The sequence below is a fragment of the Schistosoma mansoni genome, chromosome W (assembly GCF_000237925.1).
Source record: "Schistosoma mansoni strain Puerto Rico chromosome W, complete genome".
NCBI classification, from domain to species: domain Eukaryota; kingdom Metazoa; phylum Platyhelminthes; class Trematoda; order Strigeidida; family Schistosomatidae; genus Schistosoma; species Schistosoma mansoni.
Window position 1 is genome coordinate 41,977,092 of NC_031502.1, and position 27,324 is coordinate 42,004,415.

The 27,324-nt window shown below is 31.3% G+C and overlaps 2 protein-coding genes across 2 annotated transcripts; one reads left to right on the top strand and one right to left on the bottom strand.

Moving 5' to 3' along the window:
• Window positions 1-7,284: 7,284 nt before the first annotated feature.
• On the top strand, window positions 7,285-13,961 carry Smp_060220 (putative lipopolysaccharide-induced transcription factor regulating tumor necrosis factor alpha; the record flags this gene model as incomplete). Its single annotated transcript, XM_018789748.1, has 3 exons — window positions 7,285-7,306; window positions 11,706-11,895; window positions 13,835-13,961. 3 exons carry the CDS (start codon window positions 7,285-7,287, stop codon window positions 13,959-13,961), a joined length of 339 nt encoding a protein of 112 aa, XP_018655160.1.
• Window positions 13,962-19,913: 5,952 nt separating this feature from the next.
• Window positions 19,914-26,763, bottom strand: Smp_060210 (putative lipopolysaccharide-induced transcription factor regulating tumor necrosis factor alpha; the record flags this gene model as incomplete). Its single annotated transcript, XM_018789749.1, has 3 exons — window positions 19,914-20,028; window positions 21,464-21,647; window positions 26,700-26,763. The coding sequence occupies 3 exons, from the start codon at window positions 26,761-26,763 to the stop codon at window positions 19,914-19,916; spliced, it is 363 nt and encodes a 120-aa protein (XP_018655161.1).
• Window positions 26,764-27,324: the final 561 nt, after the last annotated feature.

Consider the following 27,324-nt stretch of genomic DNA (forward strand, 5'->3'; position numbering starts at 1 on the left):
AACGTATTTTTGTAAAAATACAAAAACAGATGTAAATTTTATCATTCAAGGCAGAGTAATTTTTTGAAAGTATGAAAGGTTTACTGGATCTGAACATTGAGGATACTAGTTTCCATTACAATCCACTAGTGAATATTCTAGAAATAACAATGCACTACATATTAAACATAGGATTGTATCACATTACATTATAGACTTTGTTTATTACAACTGATTATGAAAGGAGAGGATACATAAATTTCTTAACCGTCAACATTTTATTATCAGGGTTTATTTGATTCACAGAATTTAGGGAGATCGTTAAGCATTATTCAGATCACGAACAGACCTAAGTTAGACAATTAATGAAAACTAGGAAGCACTATACATTTGTTTCATTCAGTTATTGTCTTTGTTGAGTAGCACAGCTAAACTCTACTGGTCACGTCTTCTTACAAGAACTCAAAAAACTATCTCTTAAAATAGTCACTAGTAAGCAAATGAAAATTATCAGCATATTTCATGAGACCATTAGGTTCTGAGTTTTAACTCACTTCATAAAGAAGTCAGCTATTAGAACTTTGTCGGAATTGACTAAAAGTCTGGTTTTTTAACAGGTCAACAATTATTGTCTAAAAGACAGAAATTCTCGATCAAACCATTCAGTCCAAAGAACTCAAAACCTCCAGAAAAAATTATTGATAAATTTTATACCGGTCCAAAATGTCACTTCGTCATTAATAAGATGATATTTTCCCCGAAAAGATAAAACAAATTTTTTACTAATTTAATCAAGTTTTTTGTTATTTAACTTTTTTGTTTTTGCTTCCTTACGCTTGTTATCCCTCGTGGGAGCATAGACCGCCCACCAGCATTCTCTATCGAACTCTGTCCTGGTCAATCCTTTCCAGTTGTTGCACATCCTTTTCATGTTTGCTTCCGATTCCCGACACAGTGTGTTCTTCGGCCTTCCTCTTTCCCCTTCCCCTTCAGGATTCCAAGATAGCACTTACCTCCTGATGCAGTTTGGTGATTTCCACAATGTATGTCCTATACACCTCCAACGACTTTTTCCAATTTCCTCCTCATTTGGAAGGTGGTTTGTTGCAGATGGCATCCGGTCAACGAACATTGAATGTCTTGCATAGACAATTCTTTATAAATGCCTGTGCTTTATTGACGATGGTTGTGGTAACTTCCCGATTTCTAGCTTCGTTCAGTAGAACTGTCTCGACGTTCGTATTGAAGATTGTGACTTTGATATTGGTTAACATTCGTTTTGAGTTCCATATGTTCTTCAACTGTAGGAATGCTGTCTTCGCTTTGCCAACCCGTGATTCCACATCTGTATCAGATCCTCCTTGTTTATTGATGATGCCGTCCAGGTACGTGAAATTTCTCACCTCTTTCAGAGCTTCTCCATCAACTGTGATTTGTTGGTGCTCGCTGTGTTGTATTTGAGGATGTTGCTTTCTGTCTTGTTTATGTTGAGGCTTATATATCAATAACTTGTGGTTTATAAACACAATATTGTGAAATAGCTTTATATTTACTTTGAATTCTTTTATTACATTTTTTGGATTCCTCATAACTTATATTTCCCTTGTCTTCCCTTGAATACCATGTTTCTAAATTGTTCAAGTTTCAGCTCCGTACAGTAGAACTAGCTTGACAAGGACATTGAAGATTCTGACTTTAATATTGGTTGGCAGTCATTTTGAGTTCCATATGTTCTTGAACTGTAGGAATGTGGCCCTTACTTTGCCAATACCTGTCTTCACATCTGCAACATGGACAAAAAAGTGGTCTTGATAAGAAACTTAAAGTTTAGAATAAATAATCAATTTTTTAAAACGCTGACTTATCGGAAGAAAACATGTACGAATATAAAGAAGGAATATATTATTAATTTACATAATTATTTAAAACATTAATCTGATTAATCTCATTGTATGCCAAATAGTTTTCTTTAGAAAAAATACTAAGGATGAAGAGAACAGAAAAATTTATTTACAACATTAGTCTGAATACTCGTTGATGTTATGTAATATATACATACACATTGACTAAATAGACGGTATAATTTACTGAATTATCTTCAAAGAGGAATTGACATATCGTACATTATTTGTAAAGAAGCATTTTTTTTCTGAATAATTAAACCAAATTTTAAAAAATCGTCTTCATAACAAAGTTGTGTAACTAGTGGTTACAATTACAGAAAAATAAAATAAAAATAAAATTAGACAAGGCATTAAGGAAAACCCCCATATTTGATTGATTATTAAACAAAATAGATTATTAAGAAGAATTGTCTAATCAACACCATTGTCATTTCATACATAACAAAGTCTAATTCAAACTAAATCTTTAGTTGTCACCAGTAACTTTATGGTTTTTCAAATTCACTTCGTATTACTTGTTTGGATCTTCCCATCGATTTTGTTAGGACTGCATCTGGTCAGTCTCTATGGTTTTTCATTTTTTGATATTCATACGAAGTGCATTAAGAAACTATTTGTAAGACAATCATTATAGGTTTCCATTTTAATCTAAGTTTATTTCATTTGACCTTTAAATAAGGCATGTTTACACATGTTTCAATTTTAGCCTAGTTCACTGATCAAGTTTTTAACAGATTATTGTCTCTATTTTTGTTTGACAAATACAATACATTAAACTGTTAAGTATTTCTAATATTGATTACAAAGTGGACATGTTTAAAGAAAACAATATGTTTTCTTTATTTAATCAACTAGTTATTCAGTCAGTTAGACATTAGTTAAAAACAACTATTAACATATTAATTAATAGTTTACGATTGACAATAATTACACAATGACTTGCATTTTAATAATACAGTCGTACAATGATTCAAAATACAACGACGACAACAACAACCACGAGAGAGAGAGAGAGAGTAACTTTTCCAGTAAATTTTGATTTATATTCACTGTATACATTAAATTACTTGTTTCAGTTTACTCATTGTATGCCAAATAGTTTTCTTTAGAAAAAAAACACTAAGGATGAAGAGAACAGAAAAAAGTGAGAGCACATTTTACGTATGAATAGTAATTTAAAGATGATATATTGACCATAGATGAATATGATGCCGTTTGACTTTCTTAGCTTTTTAGTTTAGTAAGAGCTCACTGAGATAAAACAAGACCGAGAAAGAGAGAGAGAGAAATAGTAAGACAGTTCAGATAGTTACTAACGCTCATCATATAATATCAGTGTATTTATTGGTCCTTTCTTTTAAAAAACTTACAAAAGGAAATATTGCATAGAAATGTAGAAAGTACGTCATTCTATCTTGATATTGGAACTAAATTTTACGGACATATTAAATTAGACAATGAATAAAAATGAATAGAAATTATAACATTTACCCTTGAACAAGTTGATGTCTGGTCTACGAATGGTTTATTCTTGGAAACTGTAACTAGATGTTTACACAAAACATAGACGAAAAAAAGAATGAAATGAAATCTGAGTCCAACATTGCATTGTTATGTTAATTGTACTAATGTTAAATAACAAAAAGATAATGATCAAGATAAGAAAAAGAAGGAATAGGTAACATTAAGTTGATGCTCTAAAACGTCTTCTTAAGAAAATGTACTGTTATAGTTAATGACTATGGGTAAATTATGTTGAGGATTTGATTGGTGAGTTACAAGTAATTCTGATATGCTTCTGAGTACCATAAATCGCTCAATCCTTCAATCTTTTACATCCAGAGATAAAATTTCAATGAGATTTATTCAGGTTACGATAAATGATATACCAGATTTTATTTAAGTAGTAGATAACGTAAATGAGAATAACAGTAAATGAATAGTTTTATGAATGAATCTAATTGATAAAGTGTTAACCCAACCTGCTAATATTTATTGCGTTATAGATTGTCCGCACAGAAATTCTTTCTATTTTCAGGTAGCATAAACAACCCTACCATCTTTGAAAAAATTTAAATATTAGAGCAGTCGAATAGTATCTTGGATAAAAATTAGGTTTTTGTTACAAATTTAGCTTATTATGGGGTTAAAAATGTGGTATATACTATGAAAAATATAAGATAGAGATATGAATTGATTTATGACAATTAAGGAATAATATTTAATCAAGCAATGATTAGTAACTCATACGTACACGTATGCCCCCAAACGCCCTGATACGGCCGAGAGTGGGGAGAGTCCGCTCTCCCTCTCGAAATGCTCTCACATGGCCACGAGTATATAGCCTCTGCCAGGAAAGTTCTACTCACTGTCTTCTCGTGGCAAGGGTGTTGTTCACGAAATTGAGAGGACGAAAAGCGAATGTCCGACGCTTTAACCGTGTTGGTGGACACGGAAAGTTAACCGAGGGGAGTTGGAAAACCCTGATTCCAAACCAATGATGCACATGGGATTCAGTATCCTGAGGGAACAAATGTTGTATGAAAATAATTGTTGGTCACCGACTACCATAGGAATGCATCTCCTTACGAGCTCCACTGTCTTGTGGATCAGACCTTTAGGTCAAAGGCTTCGGGTGTGGTCCCCTTAAGAAAACCACCTGCTTCAGTTTAGGCACCTGGGCAGTATCACAGCCCTCGCACAAATCAAATGAGATTTGTGTGGAGCATATTTATCTGGTGCCCCCTTGTACCAATATTTATGTGTTTAAATAAATAAATAAACGTATGCGTTTTAAACATAAGCTAAACTTAATGAATTATGATCAGAATGAAAAAGATAGTAGACTGAAGTGTATTACATTTATTTAAAATGGCTCCCCATGTCAAAGATCAGGTTTTCAAGTCCTAATGACTGTAACCTAATAAATTAAGATTGAATGTCTCTGTAACGTATATCAGTTAAAAACAATATTTCTAATATCTTCTTTGTATTCAATCTCTAATATAACAGGGTACAAAGATGAATTTATGTTTGTAACTCATTATTTTTAACGTAACTTCCGTTTTCAATTTAATGTCATGATTACTTAGTATAATATCTGTTTTATTTTCAGTGGGATATTTTCGTTCAGTATAACATTGATTTACTTCAGTATGATGATTATTCAAGATAATATTCCTTGCATTAATTCAATATAAAACTTGCAACTCAGGTTTTTGAAGTAATTCTGTATATCGCCCTTGTTTTTCAACAGATTTGAGCAAAATCGGTGTATAAATGAGTTCATTCATGTGTTAGACTGACTTATTTCTTGGGTCAAAGAAATCCAATTTCACCAGTGTTTATGCATTCACTACGTACCGTCATATTAGGGGTTACACTACCAGGTTAGTTAAGTATTCTGCAGACGTAACAGTAACAGACATAACATTTCCCAAGAGTTTAAGCCCTCTATGTTAATGAACAAGGTGGGACAAAAATGAAAATTCAGAGATGTCACTGATTAATGGTCACCTTAAAACATTAATTGATAGAAGTTAGACCATTCAATTTAAATAGCGACTGCATGACATTGGGTTATCTGCAAAACTTGAGGGTCATAGGTTTAATACTGTGTAAGATTGCAGATGTACACTGTTGAAAATTTGCCCTTCCATAGGACCTATGAGCCAATAAAAATGATTTAGTCTCTTGAGAGAAGCAGCGGTGGAAATGGAAAACGTTTTACAATAACAACGTACCTTTTCAATGATTTACAACGTGTAACATACCTCACCTTTTAGGAACTTAGTACCATCCATTTTTTTTAACGGAGTACTGTTATCATCGAAGAAGTTAGTTTTCATTCACTTTGTACACTGAAAATGTATTGATTTTTGAAAAGTTTTCTAAAGTCATCTTACAGAATAAAATATACCACTAATGTTAACCCAAGAAACGGGAGAAGATCCTATACTCTAAAGTTCCTACCTATCCAAATTCATCAACCATGAATATGTAGAACCCTTTAGATGATATTTTGTAAAAATTCGGTTTTATGTCACTCATCTAGGATGTCCACAAGTACCATCATTAAAGTCATGTTTGTTCCGAGCTATTACCTGAAGTAGTAAATTAGATGCAATTAGATTAAACCGATATGAAGTCGTTCATAGTCCTATTAGAAAGAGTCTCAAAGTATTACATTTGAAAATAGTTTAAGTTGTTTAGCTGTTTTCCTATTTTTTTCTTATCAATGCTAGAAGAAAATCACTTCGTTAATTCGTCTCATCCATACATTATCACTAAAAACGGATTTGTATCGAACATGTATTCAATTTTCTTAAAAGTAACAATAAGTAGACCAGTAGACTGAATCGTCTACTATGGATAAATAAAATATGATATTCACTAAAATGTCTCGAGTAAAGGATTCAAAATAAAATTAACTAGTGAGATTATTTATTCAAAAACTGGAGTATTTTTTCTACTGTAAAACATGTTTATTCACTTGGTGTTGTATACTTGTATCTTCCCATTGATATTTATGACTGCGATGGATCAGTCTCTTGTTGGCATATGTGCAGACTGCCTCGATATTGCCTGAAGTCATAAGCTTTATAAGCAAGGATGGATAGCGGCTAGCAGTGGAATCCAGGATACGCGTTTCGTCCTATTTGGGACTCGTCAGCTGGATGTACTTCATCACGTTATCCACTTAGCTACTGGTGTTTTAAGCGAACAATACTGGGTTCGAGTCTCAGAGTGAACATCAACTCTGCGATGCAGGTACATCCAGCTGACGAGCCCCAAATAGGACGAAACGCACGTCCTGGATTTCACTGCTAGCCACTATCGATCTTTGCTTGTAAAACAGCTTGTTTGTTAATTTATTTTTTTAACGAGTAGTTTTTGTTTTTATCATGTATTTCGATTACCAATAATTGATTGAGGCCAATTTGCTTAACAAATGATTAATGGTTGAGATAAGCTTCTTCTGATGACTCCTGTAAACATTATTATCTTACTATTATTATTATTATTATTATTATTATTATTATTGTAGACAATAAATAATGTCGAGGTAATTGTTAGTCATGTTAACTAACCATTGTTATAATTGGTCTAGAAAACAATCGGTTTTTATTTTACTTTCACTTATTCCAATCACTATAGGCTAGAAGTAATATTGAATTAACCAATTATACAGATAGTATGATTTAAAAAATAATTTATTGAGTTTCTTACTATTATATTTAATAAATAGATGAAATTACATGAGAATAAAATGATTACACTTGAATTTTTATTTCTCATTGCAAAACTATCCGATTGATACTTTTGTGAGGAAAACTTTTCAAGTGAGGTCACCGAAAACTAATCGATAGTGCTAAAAAACTGTAGCTGAAATTTAAGAAATATGGGTTTACAGCAAGAACCTAGTAAGTGAATTCATCTAATTGAATGTACTTCATTTGTGATATTTTTTGAAAAATAAACAGTTTTATTGAATATGAATTTTTAATGGTAATAATTACAAATAATTTGCTTTCCGAAATAAAATTGTTGTGAATGAGAACACGACTAGGGACAATCAAATGTGTTTAAGCACAACATTACAGACTATCTCACTAAATTCTGATAATTATACAGCAAACAGTTAATTCGCAAAATAACAATCAATTGTCTTAATCTTCACTGTTCCTTCTGTAAATATCAATTCATCTTCTCTAATTCCATTGTTCATGCATTTTCATACCAATTGCGCTTCATTTCAAGTCTTTCCTTATTGGTCCTCTGCCAAAATACATTCTATGTCTAACCATCACCATATACTGCTTATATGGATATAAGTAGACCACACTACAAAATCACTATTTAAAATAGCTTTATATTCGAATACATTTAAAAAAGAACTGAGGTTAAACGAAGTATGGTTAAATGTGACTAAATTCTTAGAAGCTGACAGATACTTTACAAAAAATAGTTAATGCAAATTTATTTAGAACAAGTATAGTTTATTCAAATGATTACAATAACAAAAGATGTACGTAGATGTCTGGTGCAATGAGTTTGGAGCAGTAGTTTTAAGATAATGGCATGACCAATTTGAAATAAACACACAATGACCCTCATAAGAATTATTTATTATCATAAAGTATTATGAATTCATGAAACATTTAGGCATTGGAGGGTTTAGTGAAATTCAGGTCTTTTATTAAGCACTAAGAACCAGATCAGATCTGCCATTCTATAGTGGTGTTACTGACCTCAAATAAAATTAACGTCTCGTTTATTAACCATTTCAGTAAATCAAATCGTATTGATCAGAAGATGAAGGTCTTTAATAAAAAACTTTCAGTATTCCAAAACCATACAGGGATGTAACCTATCGAGTGTTGATACGTATAATGAAGGATTTGTGTACTATTGTTCCATCGATTCATTAACGTTTGATACTTTAAATAACTGTTGAGTTTGTAAAAGAGTGACAAAATATTCTTATATTTCTTTGTCAACCAAAATTGCATTACGGATGGATCAGGTTATCAAACTGGAGATTACTATTAACGTAAATCTATAAAAATTGATTTAATTCAGGGTACATATACTATTAATTAATAATTCTATTTGTCATAGTTGAAAGCGTGAGTCAATTGAAGCTAGACCACGCTTTCAACTATGATAAATACTAAATCACCACAAAACCCCTCCCATAATTCTATTTGTATCCGATTTAGCTTAAAAGGATTTACACTAACATTTTTAAGTAAATCCTGTTGTTTCTGAATACATTTCAAGTGTAGTATATAAATTAAAAAATTGCAGGAAATTCGAATTCCTTATTTTTTCTCATACCCATTACTATATTTGAATATGTAATCATTTTATTTTATTTTTATACATGAAATGTACTTTCTAGGGAGTAACCAACATTGTTAACGTAGAAATTAAATTTATCAGCCTCCAGTTTTTTAGGTTTTAGGTTCATACTCAGTTCATTATTTTCAGTTTGTGTTGATGGGTGGTTTCACTATCGCTCACACAAGCAGTATCGATTAAAATTGAACACATAAACGTATGTCTAGTAAATGTGCTACACTATTTAATTTAACTAGTACATCGAGGATTTTAGAAATTATTATAACTTTGTTGATGAAACTGGACTATCCATAGGATTACTTGAATACGATTATGTAAACCATTGACTGATTTTGATTGTTTGCTAATTACAAAAAACACTGCATATTTATCATCCTATTTGTTATCATTATTCCATTTTGTGTTATTTACTTTCATATATTGTTACTGAGATATCAGTAATATTTAAATCACCTCAGGGATTTTCTCTTATTCATTATATTTCTGAATAGAATGACTGTAAATATCGTTCTAAAAGATAAATAGATATAGTCAATCAAATAAGATTAATCTTATCGTCAAATGGCCATTTATTGGTTATACTAGGATACAAGGTTATTGAATAACATACCTAAACTATTGCTGTGTAAGCAAGTATATGGACTAAGTGCATTTTAATTTTACCAACCCATTTTTTATTGTAAGTGCAGTGGTTGATAGATTTCTGATTGAAATGTACACATTTCTTCAAAAACCAACTGACAAAGCATTTTATTTATCACTACAATTATTAATCCATAAACAAATGGTAAATTCCTGTAATTTACCCTAAACGTTTTTCATCGAAAAGAGGATAATACTTTATTTATTGTTTTAACTGAGTGGTTATAAAATGGATAATTACCACAAGGCAAACAGTATTAAGTAATTTACAAAATGTTCCGCAGTTCATCTTATATTCTATAACGGAATTTCTGTGATATCATAATTGAGATAATCAAAGTTACGTATTTTCTGTTATATCACAGCAAACTGATTGACGCTGGATAGTTGTACAAATGAATTTTAACTCATTTTAAAGTTAACATAAGATGTGAATGTTTTAGGTTCAATCCCTAGGAAGCGTCTTGGGAGCTTACTGCTGACGAGTATTTAGACCATGATGAAAAAAAAACTAATTAGTGTATCACATGTTCCAATAGTGGCCTTAGTTAATATCAATCTATAACAGAAAACAATTTCAAGTGTATAATTTTCTTTACAAATTAACACTGTGTAAACTTTGAAACTGAAAGTGTTTATCTATTGGAAGCTGTAATGTATTATAAATACCCATAACTTGCTAAAATATTCATATATGATAATTGTCACTTCTGCTATATTTTATTTGATCGCAATAAAAAAATCCTGATGATAGTAAGAATCGAGACTCAGTATATGACAAAAAGAAAAAAAAATTAATTTTTCACTCAAAAATACATTACAAAACTAGTTGTTTTTGACGGATCTAATTTTTGAAAAATTTAACTGTATGAAAGTTTTTTAAAGTTGAAGAAACTTTATATTTCAATTTTTGTAATTACCAGGTCCTTGGTGAATGTAATTCAATGTTTATTAAATACCGTAATAAAATAAATTGCTTTTTTCTACCGAAATAGTATTTTATTTCATCAACTATACAGAAGATAAGTATCATATGGTAGCAAGGTATAGAATAGATGCATAATCAATTTAACTAAGTAACCTAGTTCAAGCTCTGTTAATTCAGCATTACTCTTCATTTGTTGTATAATATATTATGGACAGATTTATAACGATGATGATTAGGCTAAGTTAAAACACAATATCCAATACTTGAATGTTTGAGTGATTGATAAGGACGAGCTTATATCATAAATATAATTTATCTAGACCACGTGTTTTAAATCAAAGCTGTACCATACTTTCAAGCTCACTCGAAACAATTGATTCTTGTGATGTTTATTTATAAGGCCAATTCAAAGGAATAAAATGATTTAGTATTCTAATAGATATTGCTTAACTTTAATGTCATAAGTTCTTAATATAATTATTTACTATGTTTAATAATAAATAATTCGTTCAATAAATCAAATTTATTTTCTAACTTCCTTACTTCATATTGAAGTTAGACAGCTTTTGATATCTGTTGTGTTGGTAAGTGTTTGAAGTATAGTCAGATTTTGTTTCAGCTACAAGTTGAATACGATCATTCTAATGTTATTTTAATGTTCAAAAAATGTAGCACTGAACAAAACTCAGTGGGCTTGAAATTATTTTATATGTTTTGTTGTTCGACATATCAATCATTATGTCTTGATGATAGAAATGTAAATGTGATCAATCAACTACGAATCTTAAAGTTAACACTAATAATGTATTAGTCAAACGAATAGTAACTAAAATTATTATTGATATTTATCACTGTTCTGGTTAACGGTTTTCATCTACACTTATTTATTGTTAGTTCTGTTTGGTTAGTCTAGATGGAAATAATTAAGAGTGAAAGACATTTAACTGTTATTGTGAACGTCTTGTTATTTGATTTTTATAAAAGAGTGTTAAATCACATAGATTAGTAGCCATATAACAGTTTGATTGATAACATTAGTTTACTGTGAATGATCAAGTAAATAACTACGGCCAGTACAAAGTAATCAGTTAGTGTTTAAACATATCAGTTCTTATGAAGATAAATAGCAGGTAGAATGGTTTAGTGGTGATATATTTGATGATAATATTGGGGTAGGTATGAGTCCCCTTTAGACTATAGACACAAGTCGTAGATTTCTGACTAACAAGAAAGCTAAATTTTGTGTTTCCTATCGTTTGCTTTCAACCCTCTTTGGTATGAAGCAAAATATTTAAAAGTTTTTTCAATGATAATAGCCTACTAAATACATTTATTCTATTATTGTGATTATTGACAAAAGTATTTTACTGATATTTATCTTCTCCCAGTGTTATCAGACAAAATTGACCAGAATAAAGAAACACCAGTAGTTACAAGTCAACCAGTAACTATAGTTCCTTTACAAGACCATTCAACAACTTTAAAATGTCCTAATTGTCATCAAGAAATTGTAACAAAAATTAAACATCGTAATGGTATGCTAACTTATGTAGCCTGTACAGGTTTATGCTTAGTTGGGTAAGTTAATAACAGTGTTTTAGATTTTATTTAAAATTTGACATTCATTTATTCAGAAAAAATTATTTCTTAATGTTGTATGTTTCATTGAAATTTTAATTCCAAAATTTAATTCATCATCAATACAAAGTTTAATGTTCAATAATGCTAAAATATATTAGTATGAATATGTATCTCATCAGTCTCGTGTGGGCATTGTTGTTCTGAACTAAGAGTCACATATTCTGATGAATCTAATCATATACTATTTAACTGTCTAAGTATCATCCAATTGGCCAGGTCATTAAACAGACATAGGTAATGTATTCTGTTATGATTTGCTTCATACGAATCAAAATTAAAATTACTTTTAATAGTTAATCTCTTTTAAAATTGACAGTATGTCACTCAAAGTCAGTTAACAAGATCGGGTTACAAAAGTATTCCAAAGTTCTTAAAATTTTATAATTTATAAATTAAATTTGTTCAAAGTGGAATCTGTTACCGTTTTTGACAATCATCTGAATATTATGTAATAGCCCAAAGTCATTGATAGTTAACAGTAAACCTCCAAACAAATAATTCACCATACTTTTATCATTTATGTTCGAGTTAAGTTTAAGTAATATGAAGTGCATAATGCTAATGAAAATAAGTATTGATGATGAAGTAGATTTCAGAGAAATTGGATGGTGGAATAATCTGGCAACTATAATTTGAGATTTAGGATACTCAATGTTGATCATTAGTAGTGACTTCCATCCAAGATTGACAAATTGATTGAGTATAGGTATTTAAATCTTAGAAATTTATATTAACTTACGGATCATTTTGTTTTGATTCATATATTGACTGCTTTCAAAGAAACTTCTTTTTTGATATCAATTTTCACTAAGAATACTACTCTTCAGTAGTAGGTAAAAGAAGGATTTATTCTCCAGGATATGAGTGTCATAACTTAATAGCCTATCAAATAATGCATCAAATTTTGAAAACCAAATAGTTAGTTGCTTGAATTTCCGGGGAAAATTTCAGAGTCTGACGAGTTCAAAGTTAAGCTAAAGTGCAATTCAGATTTTAACATTAATTGTTAGTGAATAAAAGTGTACAGTTTACTCATAATTTCTGCGTTCAATACGGTTAAGTTTTGTATATATATATTCCGAAAATACTCTGCATTGTTTCCTTTGTACCATTTAAACTTGTGTTGATTTAATTCGGTTATTTATTTACTCTGAAGAGGTGGCTTACAGTAAGTCGCGAAACGTCAGAAATACAATTTTTCTACTCATTAGGATATAACAAAAATATATTTATTATTGACTTTCTACTCAATGCTCAATTTATTTGAAACTATCAAGTCAAACCTTGGTATTGATGCCTAAAAAGGAAAAGGTGGTAAGATTGTTTAATTTATGAAAATTAAGAAAAATCTTCACTCTTAATTGTATAAATGCTCAAATTGAAATTCTGTTTGTATTGAGGCGATGAATGTTAACATTGTGGTAAAATACGTCAATTTTACTGTGAAAATAATTGGTAATTACTAGTTCAAAAAATAATCTCTGACAACGTGAAAGAATTTCTAATCACTACACTGTAGAATGATAAATTATACTGTTTGAAGTTGACATCAATTGACTGAACGTTTATTATGACTGGTTACCGTTGAATTCCACACTGATAATAAAACCGCATAATAATTTTGTTTATTGGTATAGTATTAAAAGAAAATGTAACACAGAATTTCAACGTGCTATAATTAATAATAATAATAGTAATGAGATCAAACTAATAAGAAACAAATACTCAATTCTCAATGGTTGAATAAAGAGTTTCACCAAGCTAGTTATATTCGTTTAAAAAGCGAATGGTTTTCAAATGAACCTGTTTAGTAAGCATTCAATTAATATCTAAATTGATTATCTTTCATTTTGAATGTTAATTTCGTGTTTTTAAGGTGCTTCTGTGGCTGTTGTCTCATTCCATTCTGTGTAAAAGCATGTAAAGATGTTGATCACAAATGTCCTGAATGCGGTCATCACATTGGAACATATCGCATGTTACAAGAAAAATATATGAAATAATGTGGATTTGCAAATATGTTGTAATAAATACTTTTGTATCAAATTGGTCAAGGAGTACGTTTCTTTGTTAATTTTCCCTCACAAATACATTTGTCATCAGTATATAGATGATGAAATTCATCCAGTCAATCTATCTTGTGTTTATTCATCACTAATTGACACTCCGAACGAGGATATTCAGTTGAGTTGATTGATGATGTGGATTGTAAACCAACGACTGGTTATCATGGTGTAGTTGTTTTAGGTCTCTGATTGTCTAAAACGTAAATTTTAAAGGAAGTACTTAAGTAGTTAGTGAATGTAATGTCGTGCGAAGGGAGATGAATCCGACCTTTATGGTGTAGATCGTCACAAGATCTAATGTTTCCAGTGAATTTAATGGTATCACAACCTAGCTGATGGTATGTGAAGTGGATAGCAACAGAAGTTTTATGTTTCAGTGTAGTCACGATTTGTAATTCCATTCATCGCTTCCAACAGTAGTTCGTGTAAAAAATGATGAATGCGGCAAACGAATTAGTAACATACTGTTTTTTTATTGTGTTGAATTAGTGAAGGTGAATTAGATTATCTAACATCACTATTTGTAGAATGGTTTTTATGAATCTATTTGTGTAACCTATAAAACATAGTATTTGCACTTAACTTCATGCAAGATATTTCTGAAACGACTATATTTATACATTCTCAATTGCTCTTTATGAATAAGGATATCAATAGGTTTTTCATCAATAAATATAAGTTCAAATTCGTATTTGAATCAAATGTAGCCTCATAATCGGTCAAATAATTGGACTTGTGAAACAAAAAAGCATTATATATACTTATGTTGACGAAACTGAATAGTCGGAATTATTGGGAACGCTGTTAGGAATCTGTTAATTAAGAAAACGAAATGAATGAATTGTAGTGTTTTTAGACGTTCACTAGGAGGAGATTATCTTTTTATGTTTTGCACGTGACCACAGTTATCAGGAAAATGTGTGAATATCAGTTACGTTAGATGTGGTTGGTTTGAAGATTCATCCCTTCAGCATCCAAAACCATAAATTACACAACCGAACTGTCTACGAGTCATATAATATCCTAAAGGACAGATTTCACAAAACCACCTGCAAACTGCCATCATTTATCAGAAATAAACTTATAGTCGCTAGCCAATCGTGAAAATAGTTAGCACTGAGTCTTGGATGACTATCGTTATTGTGAGCTGTTGGCTGTTTCATATACTTCCATATACGTTTATCATGTACCACAAGAAACCAGGAGATATATTCTTTTCAATAAATCTTTGTATTACTTATCAATTCAAATGAAGTTTTAATTTTGGTTTAATTTGTTCAGGGGTATAATAAATGCAATTATTCATCGTCAAACTTGAATGTACTATATTGATCGGCAAGTATGTATATACAGATATACTCAAACTCAAACGGTCAACCTCTAGACCACTGATCCGGCATCCAACGGTATTAATGTATAACGTCAATCAATCCACGATATAGCTCGACCATTTTCCGTTATCTTCGGCGGGTGACTGCCTCACATCCGGTGCTGGTGAACTCCACTGGTTACGGCTTCTAACTAGTGCTGCGAGAATTACCTCTCGAAGCTAGTTACTAGTGAGCACATAATAATTATCAGTATAGGCTTGTAGAGATTGCTCAACTTTAATTGTGCTTATGAACCGATCAATTTTAGACCACCACTGGAAACCTGGAAGCACTAGACGATCGTTTCGTCCTAGCGTGGGACTCCCCAGGAGTTTTCGACGGTGATCTAACATTGATCGGTTCATGAATTCAATTAAGGTCTGATGTGCACAAAAAGATAAACTTTTAGTACATTATTGTACATCTGTATCATGTCATTTTCAAATTGAAATGAACGTGTCTTGTTGATCAGTACTGCTCATAAACTATGAAGTATATAGTTCACGCTTGTAAAAAATTCCTTTTCGCCGTATTTATCGAAATAAAAATAGTTTCTGCGCCAAATGCTTTCACACCGTAAGGACAATATCATAGTCACGGATCTCGAAATGTTGAAGATTCACCACAAATTCATATTTGAACCACTAGTTTCGAGAGCAGAATTTTCAAAACTGAAATTCGAGTCAGCTGAATTAATCCTTGCAGTCTTTCTATTCATCAAATGAGGCGTGAAATTTTGATTCTCTAAAGAAAATAGTATTACTTGGAGTATTGAAAACTTAACTATCTTGTGAGTTAATGATAACGTATTTGATCTAAATCATTCTGATATACTAGAGGGTTGAAAGTTTACTTGGTGTAAAAACAGCGATGTAACACTCTTTATGAATGCTCGCAAACTTTTAGTCATAACAAATATTGGTTTCATCAATAAAGTATGTATGAAATACATAATCGAAATACAATTGAAACAATTTGCTTGTTGTAATTTGATTAATTGATAACCGGGGAGTACCATTAGACAACTGTTGGCCAAGCTTTACAGTGATTAGCATTTCATTGTGAGCAACTATATCACAGTGATGAAAAAAACTATTGGGAGTTCGTAAATATCACTCGAAAAATAACTTTAGAGGTCCGGAAAAGAGGTAAAAGTGTTTTACCCAATCAGCGTTAAATAGACACCTTAGGGAAATATTTGAAAAAATGAAGAACTTTGTCCTATTTTGATTGGGTATCTACTAATGCTGTCACCATATTAAGTATGTTTCCAGGAGTTTCTGAAGACTCAAGATCCTATAAAACATCACAAATACACCCGATTTACTGTACATCATTGTTCTTAAAGTAAAACTTTAACCTGCATTGCATGTCTTCTCTCTGTTGTAAGAAAAGAAGTGTGAAAGTAATCTAGGGTTATAGGAAGCCTTTAGAATGACAGAGACGACAGTTCAAATGCCATTTTACATTTACATTTTACATTCATGATATATCCATTCTAACAAAAAGAATGTTTCGGAAGGTAAATATCTCTGGAATTATGAGAAGATTTCGAAAATACTTCTCTGTGACTACCGTATAGTTCAATCGCTAAAGAATAACTGAAAATCAAAGGAAATTCAGCATCGCTTATTAAGATGGGAAAATAAATATTATTAGTAATTTCGAATCGCCAACATTAAATTAATGTAATCAAGCTATGTTACTTACGAGTAGTTGTTATTTTACAGACATAATTTAAAATATTGTGGCCAAAGCTTCATACATATCTGTTTAAACGGTACTACGAATTTATCTGTGAGAAAATACATTCCATGGTATTTTTTAGCATTCGCACTCGACTGTGTAATCTTTAAACACGAATTTTTATAAGTTGAAAATATATGAAATCGCAGTTTTTAATTTGTGTATTTATTGTTGACATGATGCATAAACTAGGGTCATCTTCAGCGAATATCGATTTCACTTTTATACGGCTTTAGTTGCCATCCTGTCAATATGATTAACGTTCAGGTAGCCTTTACCAGCCAAAATCAGTGATATTTTCCTTCAATATCATCTGCCGAAAGAAGTCGTTTTAATGACAGTTCGACATGTAGATTATACCAGATCCTTTCAACGTTATCAGATACGGAGTATCTGCTCTCTCCATTTTACCTACTAGGAACTTATTAAGTAAAAGATTATTACCATGCTACAAAAAAGACGTTTAAGAAATCACAAACAACCAGAATGTCAATAGATTGTCGGCGGCGTTTTCTATTCGTGTACGACTTAGTACACAATTCCATGATTAATTTTTTTGTTATTCCTAAATAACAAAACATTTTCAGACCGTTCAAACAGTACAACGAAGTCCCCATCTGCATAAACCCTGATATCAACGTCAGAAGTGACAAATTATGACATCGTTAGTTCAAAACGCAGAATAATTTATCCCAGCTTTGTTTTCTTACAAGAGAAAATCATCAGATAGTTTCTCCTAATTTTCTGTGAAGAATTTATTATAACAAAGATATATTATAAACGTTATATATTTGGATATTCATATAATTTATAGTTTTCATAAAATAATGTATGTTTGAAGGCATGCAAGTGTTTATTTATGTTATTATGAATTGTTTTGAAATAAATTCTCAATGAAGATGTTGATAAACAAGTTACTTCTTAAGCTCATCACAAACACTCTCGTATCATAGAATATATCAAAATGTTTCTTTTTTGTATCATGATGATGTATTACGATCTACATAAATTTATGCTACTTCATTGTTCCATTCTTACTTGTGTTAACCATCTCTTGATAAAAATTTATTAAAAGAAATTTTTTTTAATAATACACAAATTGCTGATCGATGGCATTCCATCAGCTCTAAGAAGGACTTGACACGCATGACATTAATCACTATCCAGTGATCAATCAACTGTGATTACATCTCAGTCCTACAGGAGGTCAGTCACGACCCGAATAGCTCAGTGGTAACGTCTCTGACTGTGAAGCTGGGTGATACGGGATCGAATACGTCAGGGAGCACCAGTTCCCTCAAGATTACAGGTACACCTTGCTGATGAGTGCCAAGTAGCACGAAACCCGTGTCCAGGGTTTCCTGTTGACCACCTCCAACCATCATCTTATCTCAACATAGTGCACGCAGTGTCGAGCCACCTAAACTAGTGGCCACATTCGATCATTCGATCAACACTAAGAAGGACTTGACATTCATGACATTGATCACTACCCAGCGATCAATCAATTGTGAAAATTACTTATTATTTATTCAGAAACTGTAGCTTTTATTCAGTTAATCAGTAAATCACTTTGTTTATCTGACTGTTATAAACCTGACACAAAACGAATGACGATCAATATTCCTTTTAATAGAAACAATAATTAAAGTATTGAATAAGAAAAAGAGAATTCAGCGAAGAAAATTTTCTTTTCGACGAAATTTACTTGCTCATGTGGAGCACGTTATATAGGCCGCACAAAGCGATCGCTTTCCAAACGTATCTCTGAACACTATCCAGCTTGGCTCCTAAAAGGTGAATGTAAAAAGATAACCAGTTCGATACAAGAGCATTTGATCAATTGTGGACACATTGCTCCAAAAGACACGTCTTTTAAGATAATCTATAGAGTTAAAGGAACCGGATCAAAGGGAGGTCGAATCAATATTTTATGCACTGCTGAGGCATTGGCAATCCATGAATTCAAGCCTGAACTTTGCGTGCAGAAACGATTTGTCCAACCTCTTACCCTTCCTTGGCCCTAATTCCTTCATTGGGTACGTTTGTTTTTTTTTGTTTTTTTTTCTGTACTTTTATCTGATTATTATCGGTTTTTGTTTCTGTTTTTTTTTAAATTACTATTTTACATTTAAACTCTAATCAGTTATTATTATTATTATTACCACCTTATACAAGTTTTCTTGATTATTACTCAGATTATTATTATTATTATTATGACATTTGTGTTTGTCACTTTTCTTCATATCTGTCAATTGAACTATTATCTGACCCATAAATTATTTTCTTCCTTACCCCTTGATTAGTACGTCACCTCATTTGTTATTTATTGTCGAATCAATTTATAATGCAATCTTTTCTAGCCTCCTATAGACATATATTTTCCATATAAACTATATATACGAATGTACAGCTTAAGTAAATGATTTCGTCGAAAAGAAAATTTTCTTCGCTGAATTCTCTTTTTCTTATTCAATAACATTATGAGTTATTTTAGTTAATTAAAGTATTCATTATCATTAGAATAAATATTTCATTATTGAGAAGTTAGAAACCGAATCAAAATCCGATTAAATGTTTAATATTTAAATAAAAGTAACTCCTTTTATATCAAATATTTGTATTATTTAATAAACAGACGTACATGGTAGAATAAAATAATTTAAAACAATTTCAACACTTAAATTGTAATTATATGAAAGTTTGATATTGATATGTCGAATATGAATTTATTATTATTGATTAGCTTGATTCATCTTCTACTGTTAAATATTCAATCTCCTATTCTATGATAAGATCCAATGTATCTATGACAACTTGGGCATTTATGATCCACATCTTTACATGCTTTCACACAGAATGGTATAAGACAACAACCACAAGCTCCTCTGTACAAAAAGTATGAAAATTAAATGAACTGTAATAAATTATGACAGCTAAGGTATTGTAATACAATTGCTTTTCACATGACTCATGATTCACATTTATTAATTCTAAATACATTTGGAAACCTTAACAATATTTCGAGATCATGAGTCGACCAATGTTAGACCACCATTGAAAATACTGAACCACTAGATAGCCGTTTCTTTCTCGTATGGGACTCCCCAGCATGCAGGATTCGAACCCAAGACCCCCAGTGTCACGCGCAGACGCTTAACTTCTAGACTATTGAGCCATTGTCCACGGTCCTAATCAAAAACCCAACAATCTCCACAACCTCATACTAATAATTAACAATATATCGGTTACCAGAATACAGAAAGCTGTTATTAGATATCTAAACAAAAATACATTTGTATCATTTCATTAGTAATAAGTATTAGTGTTTCATATTTATTTTCTGAAAATTTCTCTCTAGTCAGTTGACATCTATTTGATCACTATTTTTAGAAACAAATAAGTTCATGTCTATATGTATGTGAAAACCTTCAAATCGATAACGATTTTGGAATATTTTAGAATACAAAATAACTAAATCATCCTTGTATGAAAACTATTTACCATAACAAACTCTGTGACACAACTAAATATAATTAGAAATGAAAGGTTGAAAAATCTGTTATCAAATTAGAACAAACTTTCATATTTTCAGCGTTCAAGTAATTGAAGGTGATGTGACTATTCTATTTTTGTAAACTGATGTCAAAGATTCAACTAACCGGGAATACAGTTTAGAATTACAAAAGTTTATTTAAAACTTTTTATTCATCCTAATTCTCATGTGGATGAATTAAAATAACTTTATCGTAGCAACACATATATATGTTTATATCTGTCATGATGAGTATCAGTGTTGAGTTATACAGTCAATATCCATTCACTTCTATATCCAACTTTAGTCTGTTTTCATTACAAGGTTTCCAGAATCTAATGTTGTGGGTGAGATATTGTATCACTATCTAATTGGTTGACTCAAACAATCACAACTTCCTACTATAACATTGGGAGATCTAGATGCAATCTAGTCTCTTGTGGATGTATCATTACTATTTAGAGAAAGTTTTCATGTCATTGTTAAGAGATCATGGTTTAAACTGAATTGTCATCCCATACCATAATAAGAGAGCATTTAAATAGGTTCACTTCAGTTAATAACAAACTAGCCTTTATTTTAATAATCATAATGTCTGACAATCAGGACAGTCTTCATTACTTTACATCTTAACGTCATTTGACTGAATAAAGGTTGCATGAAAATTGAAATGAATCACTTAACTTTCTATTTTTTAATGTTGCTATAACAATGTCTTATGATACTTATTAACTAGAATTTTATCTGTGATAATAGGTAAATTAACCTCAAATAATTAATTAACCTACCCGAAAAGGAATATACCGATACAAGCTGCATAAGTTAATAAACCATTATGATATTCTAATTGTGTAGATATATTTTTTCCACATGATGGACATCTTACATTTGTTGGTCTATCTTTAAACTCTTCTCGTGCCTTTGGTTGATTAGTGGTGATCAATGGAACTTCAACTTTAGATAGTGTTTTCTCTATAAGATATAAAAAACTTAATTGAATTTTGTAAAATGAAAGGAAATTTGAAATGATTCTTTCACTATTAGATGGTATTTAGATAGTGAGCAACATTTAAAAAATATTATGAAACTGTAAACATTTGATGGTGAATAAAACTTTGATTTTAGTTTACCAATGGAGTATCCAAGAAATAATCATATACTTTCCTAAAATTCTGTATAAATTTTCTTCTGACTAGATTAAAGTTAATTTTTGTTTTGAAAAGCTAAAATTTTGAAACCCCTAGAGATCACATCATCAATATAGTTGTAGTCATGAACAGATCTATACCGATATAGTCTAACATTAAAACCCAAATCTGTTTGATCCTTATTAAAAATAGGCCATTTTTTAACACGAAGGAAAGGAATATGGTTTCTCAATCTATAGGTATCAGAATTTATCCTCATAAATATCCCAGATACATTAATCAATAAAGTATTGATCAGTTAGTTAGAATTAATAAAACACAACTAAAAGTTGACCATTACTCTTAAACAGAAACATTTTAACCGGTAAACATAAAAAAGCAATATATCCAATGATTTAAATGTAAAATGGATCACTAGATGAATTAAAAAGTAGTTACTTAGTAATCAGAAATCACAATCAGAAACGTAAATATTGACAGTATATAATTAATTTTATCATTTGTTTTACTAGCTGTCAATTCGAAAATTCCAAAATATCTTATTTCTTGATCTAGTGAATAGGATCGGATATACCGTTTTCGTGAATTAGTATCAAATATATGTGAATTATTCATTTATGGGGAAACGTATTGATAAATAAATATACACATTTGTTATATGATCATAAACCATATACTGTAATCACATATCAAAAACATCTTCAATTCTATTGGGGGATTAAATAACTGAAAAATAATAGTGTAGTGTGGTCTCTTTATGTCCATATAAGTAGTATATGGCGATGGTGATACATAGAATGCATTTTGACAGAAGACCGGTAAGGAAAGAACTGAAATGAAGCACAATTGGTAGGAAAATGCATGAACAGTGTAATTAGAAAAGATGAACTGATATTTGCAAAAGGAACAGTTAAGATTGAGACAATTGATTGTTAATTTGCAAAATAACTGTTCATTGTATGGTTATCAGAATTCAGTGAGATTGTCTGTAATTCGTGCTTGAATACATTCGATTGTCCCAATTGGTGTTCGGTTCACTACAGTAGTTCCGTAAATAGACACATTTCATCTCCATCTAACTGACCAACTTATGTCTAGTTTCTTTAAAAATATTTCGAATTGAGAAGGTATTGTTCACGAGTATTGAGTTCACCGGTTTCATAACGAGATGACAATTTCTAGTGTTTTCGACTTTGATTTTGCAGACATACATGCTGACAAACCTCAAGTGGACGATCCAAACAGGGAAATATATTTTCACTTAACAATTACGCTTGCTGATCCTAGATTGACTGATGAACTGCCGAACAGCACCTTATTTGTCTAGTTCTTACAACACAACTGATTTTACTTTTCACATAGTCATATGTAAAACTGATCATTAACTAGGAGATGAAATGTTACGTATATACATTGGTCACTGAATGATAATTGTTGTTGTGATCGAATTGTATTTAACCAGTCAATGAGTTTAAGGTGAAAATACTAACTTGTTTCGCGGGACACTGATTTAACATGTAAAATCTAAAGCAAATCGCTAAATATACTGAACATCATCAGATGTCGATAAACGTTGATGAATGCACTTGGAAAACAGATCACTTTTGCTATACAACTCCACTAAGATTTCCGACCAAATGAATAACATAATTACTAATCAGTGTCGAAGGTTTTATTATCAGATGAATCACAAGCTATGGATGATTTGGGACATCAAAATGAGGCATTGAAATTGTGTCACATCTTGAAAAGTGTAGAGCAACGTATTCTCACAAAATAATCTCACTCACCGGATTGGTTCTGCATATCTCAGTACTCCACACTTATGTAAGATGACGATAATGGAATCAATGAGAATCGGGTGACTGTTGATTGGAGAGATAACAGTATTCTAACCACACAATATTCTTAGTGAATCATCTCTTTATATAGGTTGAGTTTAATGAAAACTTTGTAAGATATTGATGAATGAAATTATTGATGATCATTGTATTGGTTATACTAACTTGATACACCATTTCTTACTACTAATTGGGTCAAGAAAAAATTGAATTGTTGTTTATTAGTTAATCAGTTTGATGAAACTTAAATGTGCATATGAACGTAACTGGTCATCTGATAGTAACATTAAATGTAGTTATATTATTAAATAGTAAAAAAATGCATTTCTGCAAACCTCAGTTAATATAGTTTGATCTGCTTAACAGGAATATAGAATTTTTTTCCTATAAAAACGTTTTTATTGAATCGGTAATTGATTACAATTTTACAGCTTTCCAGTCATGTTTCTGCAAACGATAATTCTAAAGTTATGTTTTCCTGTTAAACCAAAAGGTATTGTTTAGAACCTTACAATTGTGCATTGCATGAGTTGGTGAGTTATTCAATATGGAGATGGAACACTTTTTCATTGTTTATTGGGTAGTAACGATTGTCGAATTGGTAGTGATCATCAGCAAAATCCTTTTAAATTGACTGAGTGGATCCACGTATAACGAATTCTCAATTCATCTAAATGCCTTACCACGACATACAATAATGCTGCCTGTTTAAAACAGATTACCAGGATTCACAGAATAAAGGGATTAGCTAACGTTCAGCACGTTTTGAGTATTATTTACCTAAGAAACACAATTACCAATGTATACTGAGGTTCTTCCGTTTTGTATTATACTTTGCATGAGTTTTCAGTACCAAGGATTATTAGTTCGTAAACGGTGCAGCAATTTCAAGAATTTAGTAGACATACCTGAAATGGAATATCTGTTCATTATATTTACATACACATCATGGTTTTCACCACAAAGTACGAAAGTTGAATTGTTTACTTTACTCGAAATTCCTTATGAGTTCAAAGAAATAATAATAATAGTGCATTTATTCAATAATGCAAAATCAGTACAACATAGAAGTCTTAGAGAACTACATTCAGCTAATATATATATATATATATATAAATGAGTGATTTAACCGTAGCGATACTCCAATGATTTTGGAACCTCTTTCATACATGACAGACAGTTTAGGAATATCGGTGTATCTCTGAGGGATTTGGGTGTCATCGGTTGATTAGTGAAGGCCATGACGTAAGTAGGAACATGTGATAATTTATCTTTAAAATATAAAGCAAAATGATCCTGTTGTACTTGTCAAAATATCCACGCACATTGAAATAAAGGTGTTATGTAACGTTTCTATTCGCATTTTGATCAGTTGCAATTGGAAATCCAATTATTTCGTAATTTACTGAGTAGCATCAAGTGTAACAGTTTTGAGGTCTGATAGCAACCAATCATGAAGTAATCACCAATCGGAAAACGAATTAACGAACATCTGATCGAGATTGATGAATTGCAAAACACCTACAATCAAATCAAACTTTCCCAGATTGTGATGTTCGGTTGGTAAGCACAAGGGGATAGATATCTAAGGAATAAATCATAAATTAATGATTACACTTTTTATCATTTTACTTGTTTCTCTTAAAGCGACCCAATGAATTGTGAAACTGTACATTGTGTATGAAATTAATATAATAATATTGATTTGGAGATACACAACACATTTTGATGGAAGTTGAGACATGAAACTGCATTTCAACTGTCCATTTCACGTACATAAATGTATGCTTAGATGTAACTGTTTCATTCAGAAATCACTTGCTTCATTTGCGACTGAAACTGTTCATTATATTGTAGCATACATAAGCTCATTTCATTGTTAGCTCGTTATGAAAATATACTCGCACTTAATTTGTTGGTTTAAAAATGAGATGCCAAGTTTGATAGTTGAAGGCTCTAGTTTCAAAGAAACGGTTCATTGTGCACTGAGAACAAAATTATCTAGATGAATGAAGCACGCATTAACTTTAAACGTTGCTTTACTTACCCTCTATTGTCTGATAATTTGGCACACAACACGTTTTTTATTTAGCCTCTACCATTCAGTTAACTCTTCAGTTGGCACTTATACATCCGAAGATACTACAAACCAAGTTAAATCAAACTTTTTATCGAGATCATAAACCCATCAATGTTAGATCACTATTGAAAACCTGGACTAGCTTCGAGAGGTTATTCTCGGTGTTCTAGTGAGAAGCTGAGGCAAGTGAAGTCCAACCGTGTCGGATGTGAGGTAGTTACTTACTGAAGACAATGGGGGATGGTTCAACAATATTGTGGATTGATTGAAGTTAGACATTAACACCGTTAGATGCCGGCTCGGTGGTCTAGAGGTGAAGCGTTGACACGAGACTGAAGGTCCTGGGCTCGAGTATCATATGCGGAATCGTGGGTGCGCACTGCTAAGAAGTCACTTACTGGAACAAAATAGCCATCCAGTGTTTTCAAGTTTTCAGTGATATTCTAGAATCGATCGGTTTGTTGTCTTAATAAAAAGCTCAACAATATCCCCATCCATATACTGTGAAATTGAACTGTAATATCATATTTGTTGCTTCGTTTAACTACGAACAAATTAAAGATATATGTGATTCAATTGCTGAGTGGAAATTTATAAGCAAGAAATTGGTGTTCAGCTACAGCTTCAACATGCAAGATCTAAGCTATGCATGATTTGGGACATCAAAATGAGGCATTGAAATTGTGTCACATCTTGAAAAGTGTAGAGCAACGTATTCTCACAAAATAATCTCACTCACCGGATTGGTTCTGCATATCTCAGTACTCCACACTTATGTAAGATGACGATAATGGAATCAATGAGAATCGGGTGACTGTTGATTGGAGAGATAACAGTATTCTAACCACACAATATTCTTAGTGAATCATCTCTTTATATAGGTTGAGTTTAATGAAAACTTTGTAAGATATTGATGAATGAAATTATTGATGATCATTGTATTGGTTATACTAACTTGATACACCATTTCTGACAACTATTCGTTTCAAGAAAATAGCTAAAAGATGTCTTTCATTCATGAAATATTTCGAAAATCTATCCTGATCTTTCTCTCAACGCAATGTACTGAATTATATCAATGAACTTTGGAAAAAATTAAGTCACTGGCTGAATCGAATTCTCCCTTTAACGCTTTTAAGATCCAACAACCTTAATCTTGTCTTACACTATTGTGGTTGACGGTACTCACATGATTGTTTGTTGGTGGTTTGAAGAAGAACGTAGCGTTTAAGCTGGTACAGTCATCTGGTGAAGAGGAAAGATTGTAATGACATTTATATTTATTAGGTTTTTGTAACGACAATTTAAAGGTCACCTTTTTTCTTTATCTATGATACTACTTAACCATATTTATATCCGAACCCTATTGTTTATCTGTGTTTATAAAAAATGGACGTAACTGACTTTTTGACTAATACTCACGCTACTGTGGTTACTCAAATGAAACGCTGTTCTGTCACCCATTCTCCTGCTTCATCGGCCACGGTCTGTTATTAACGATCATCTGCAAAGTCTAAATCGTCCAGCTGCATCCTAGCTGTTCATTGTATCCCGTGCTTCCCTCCAGATGTTGACGTCTT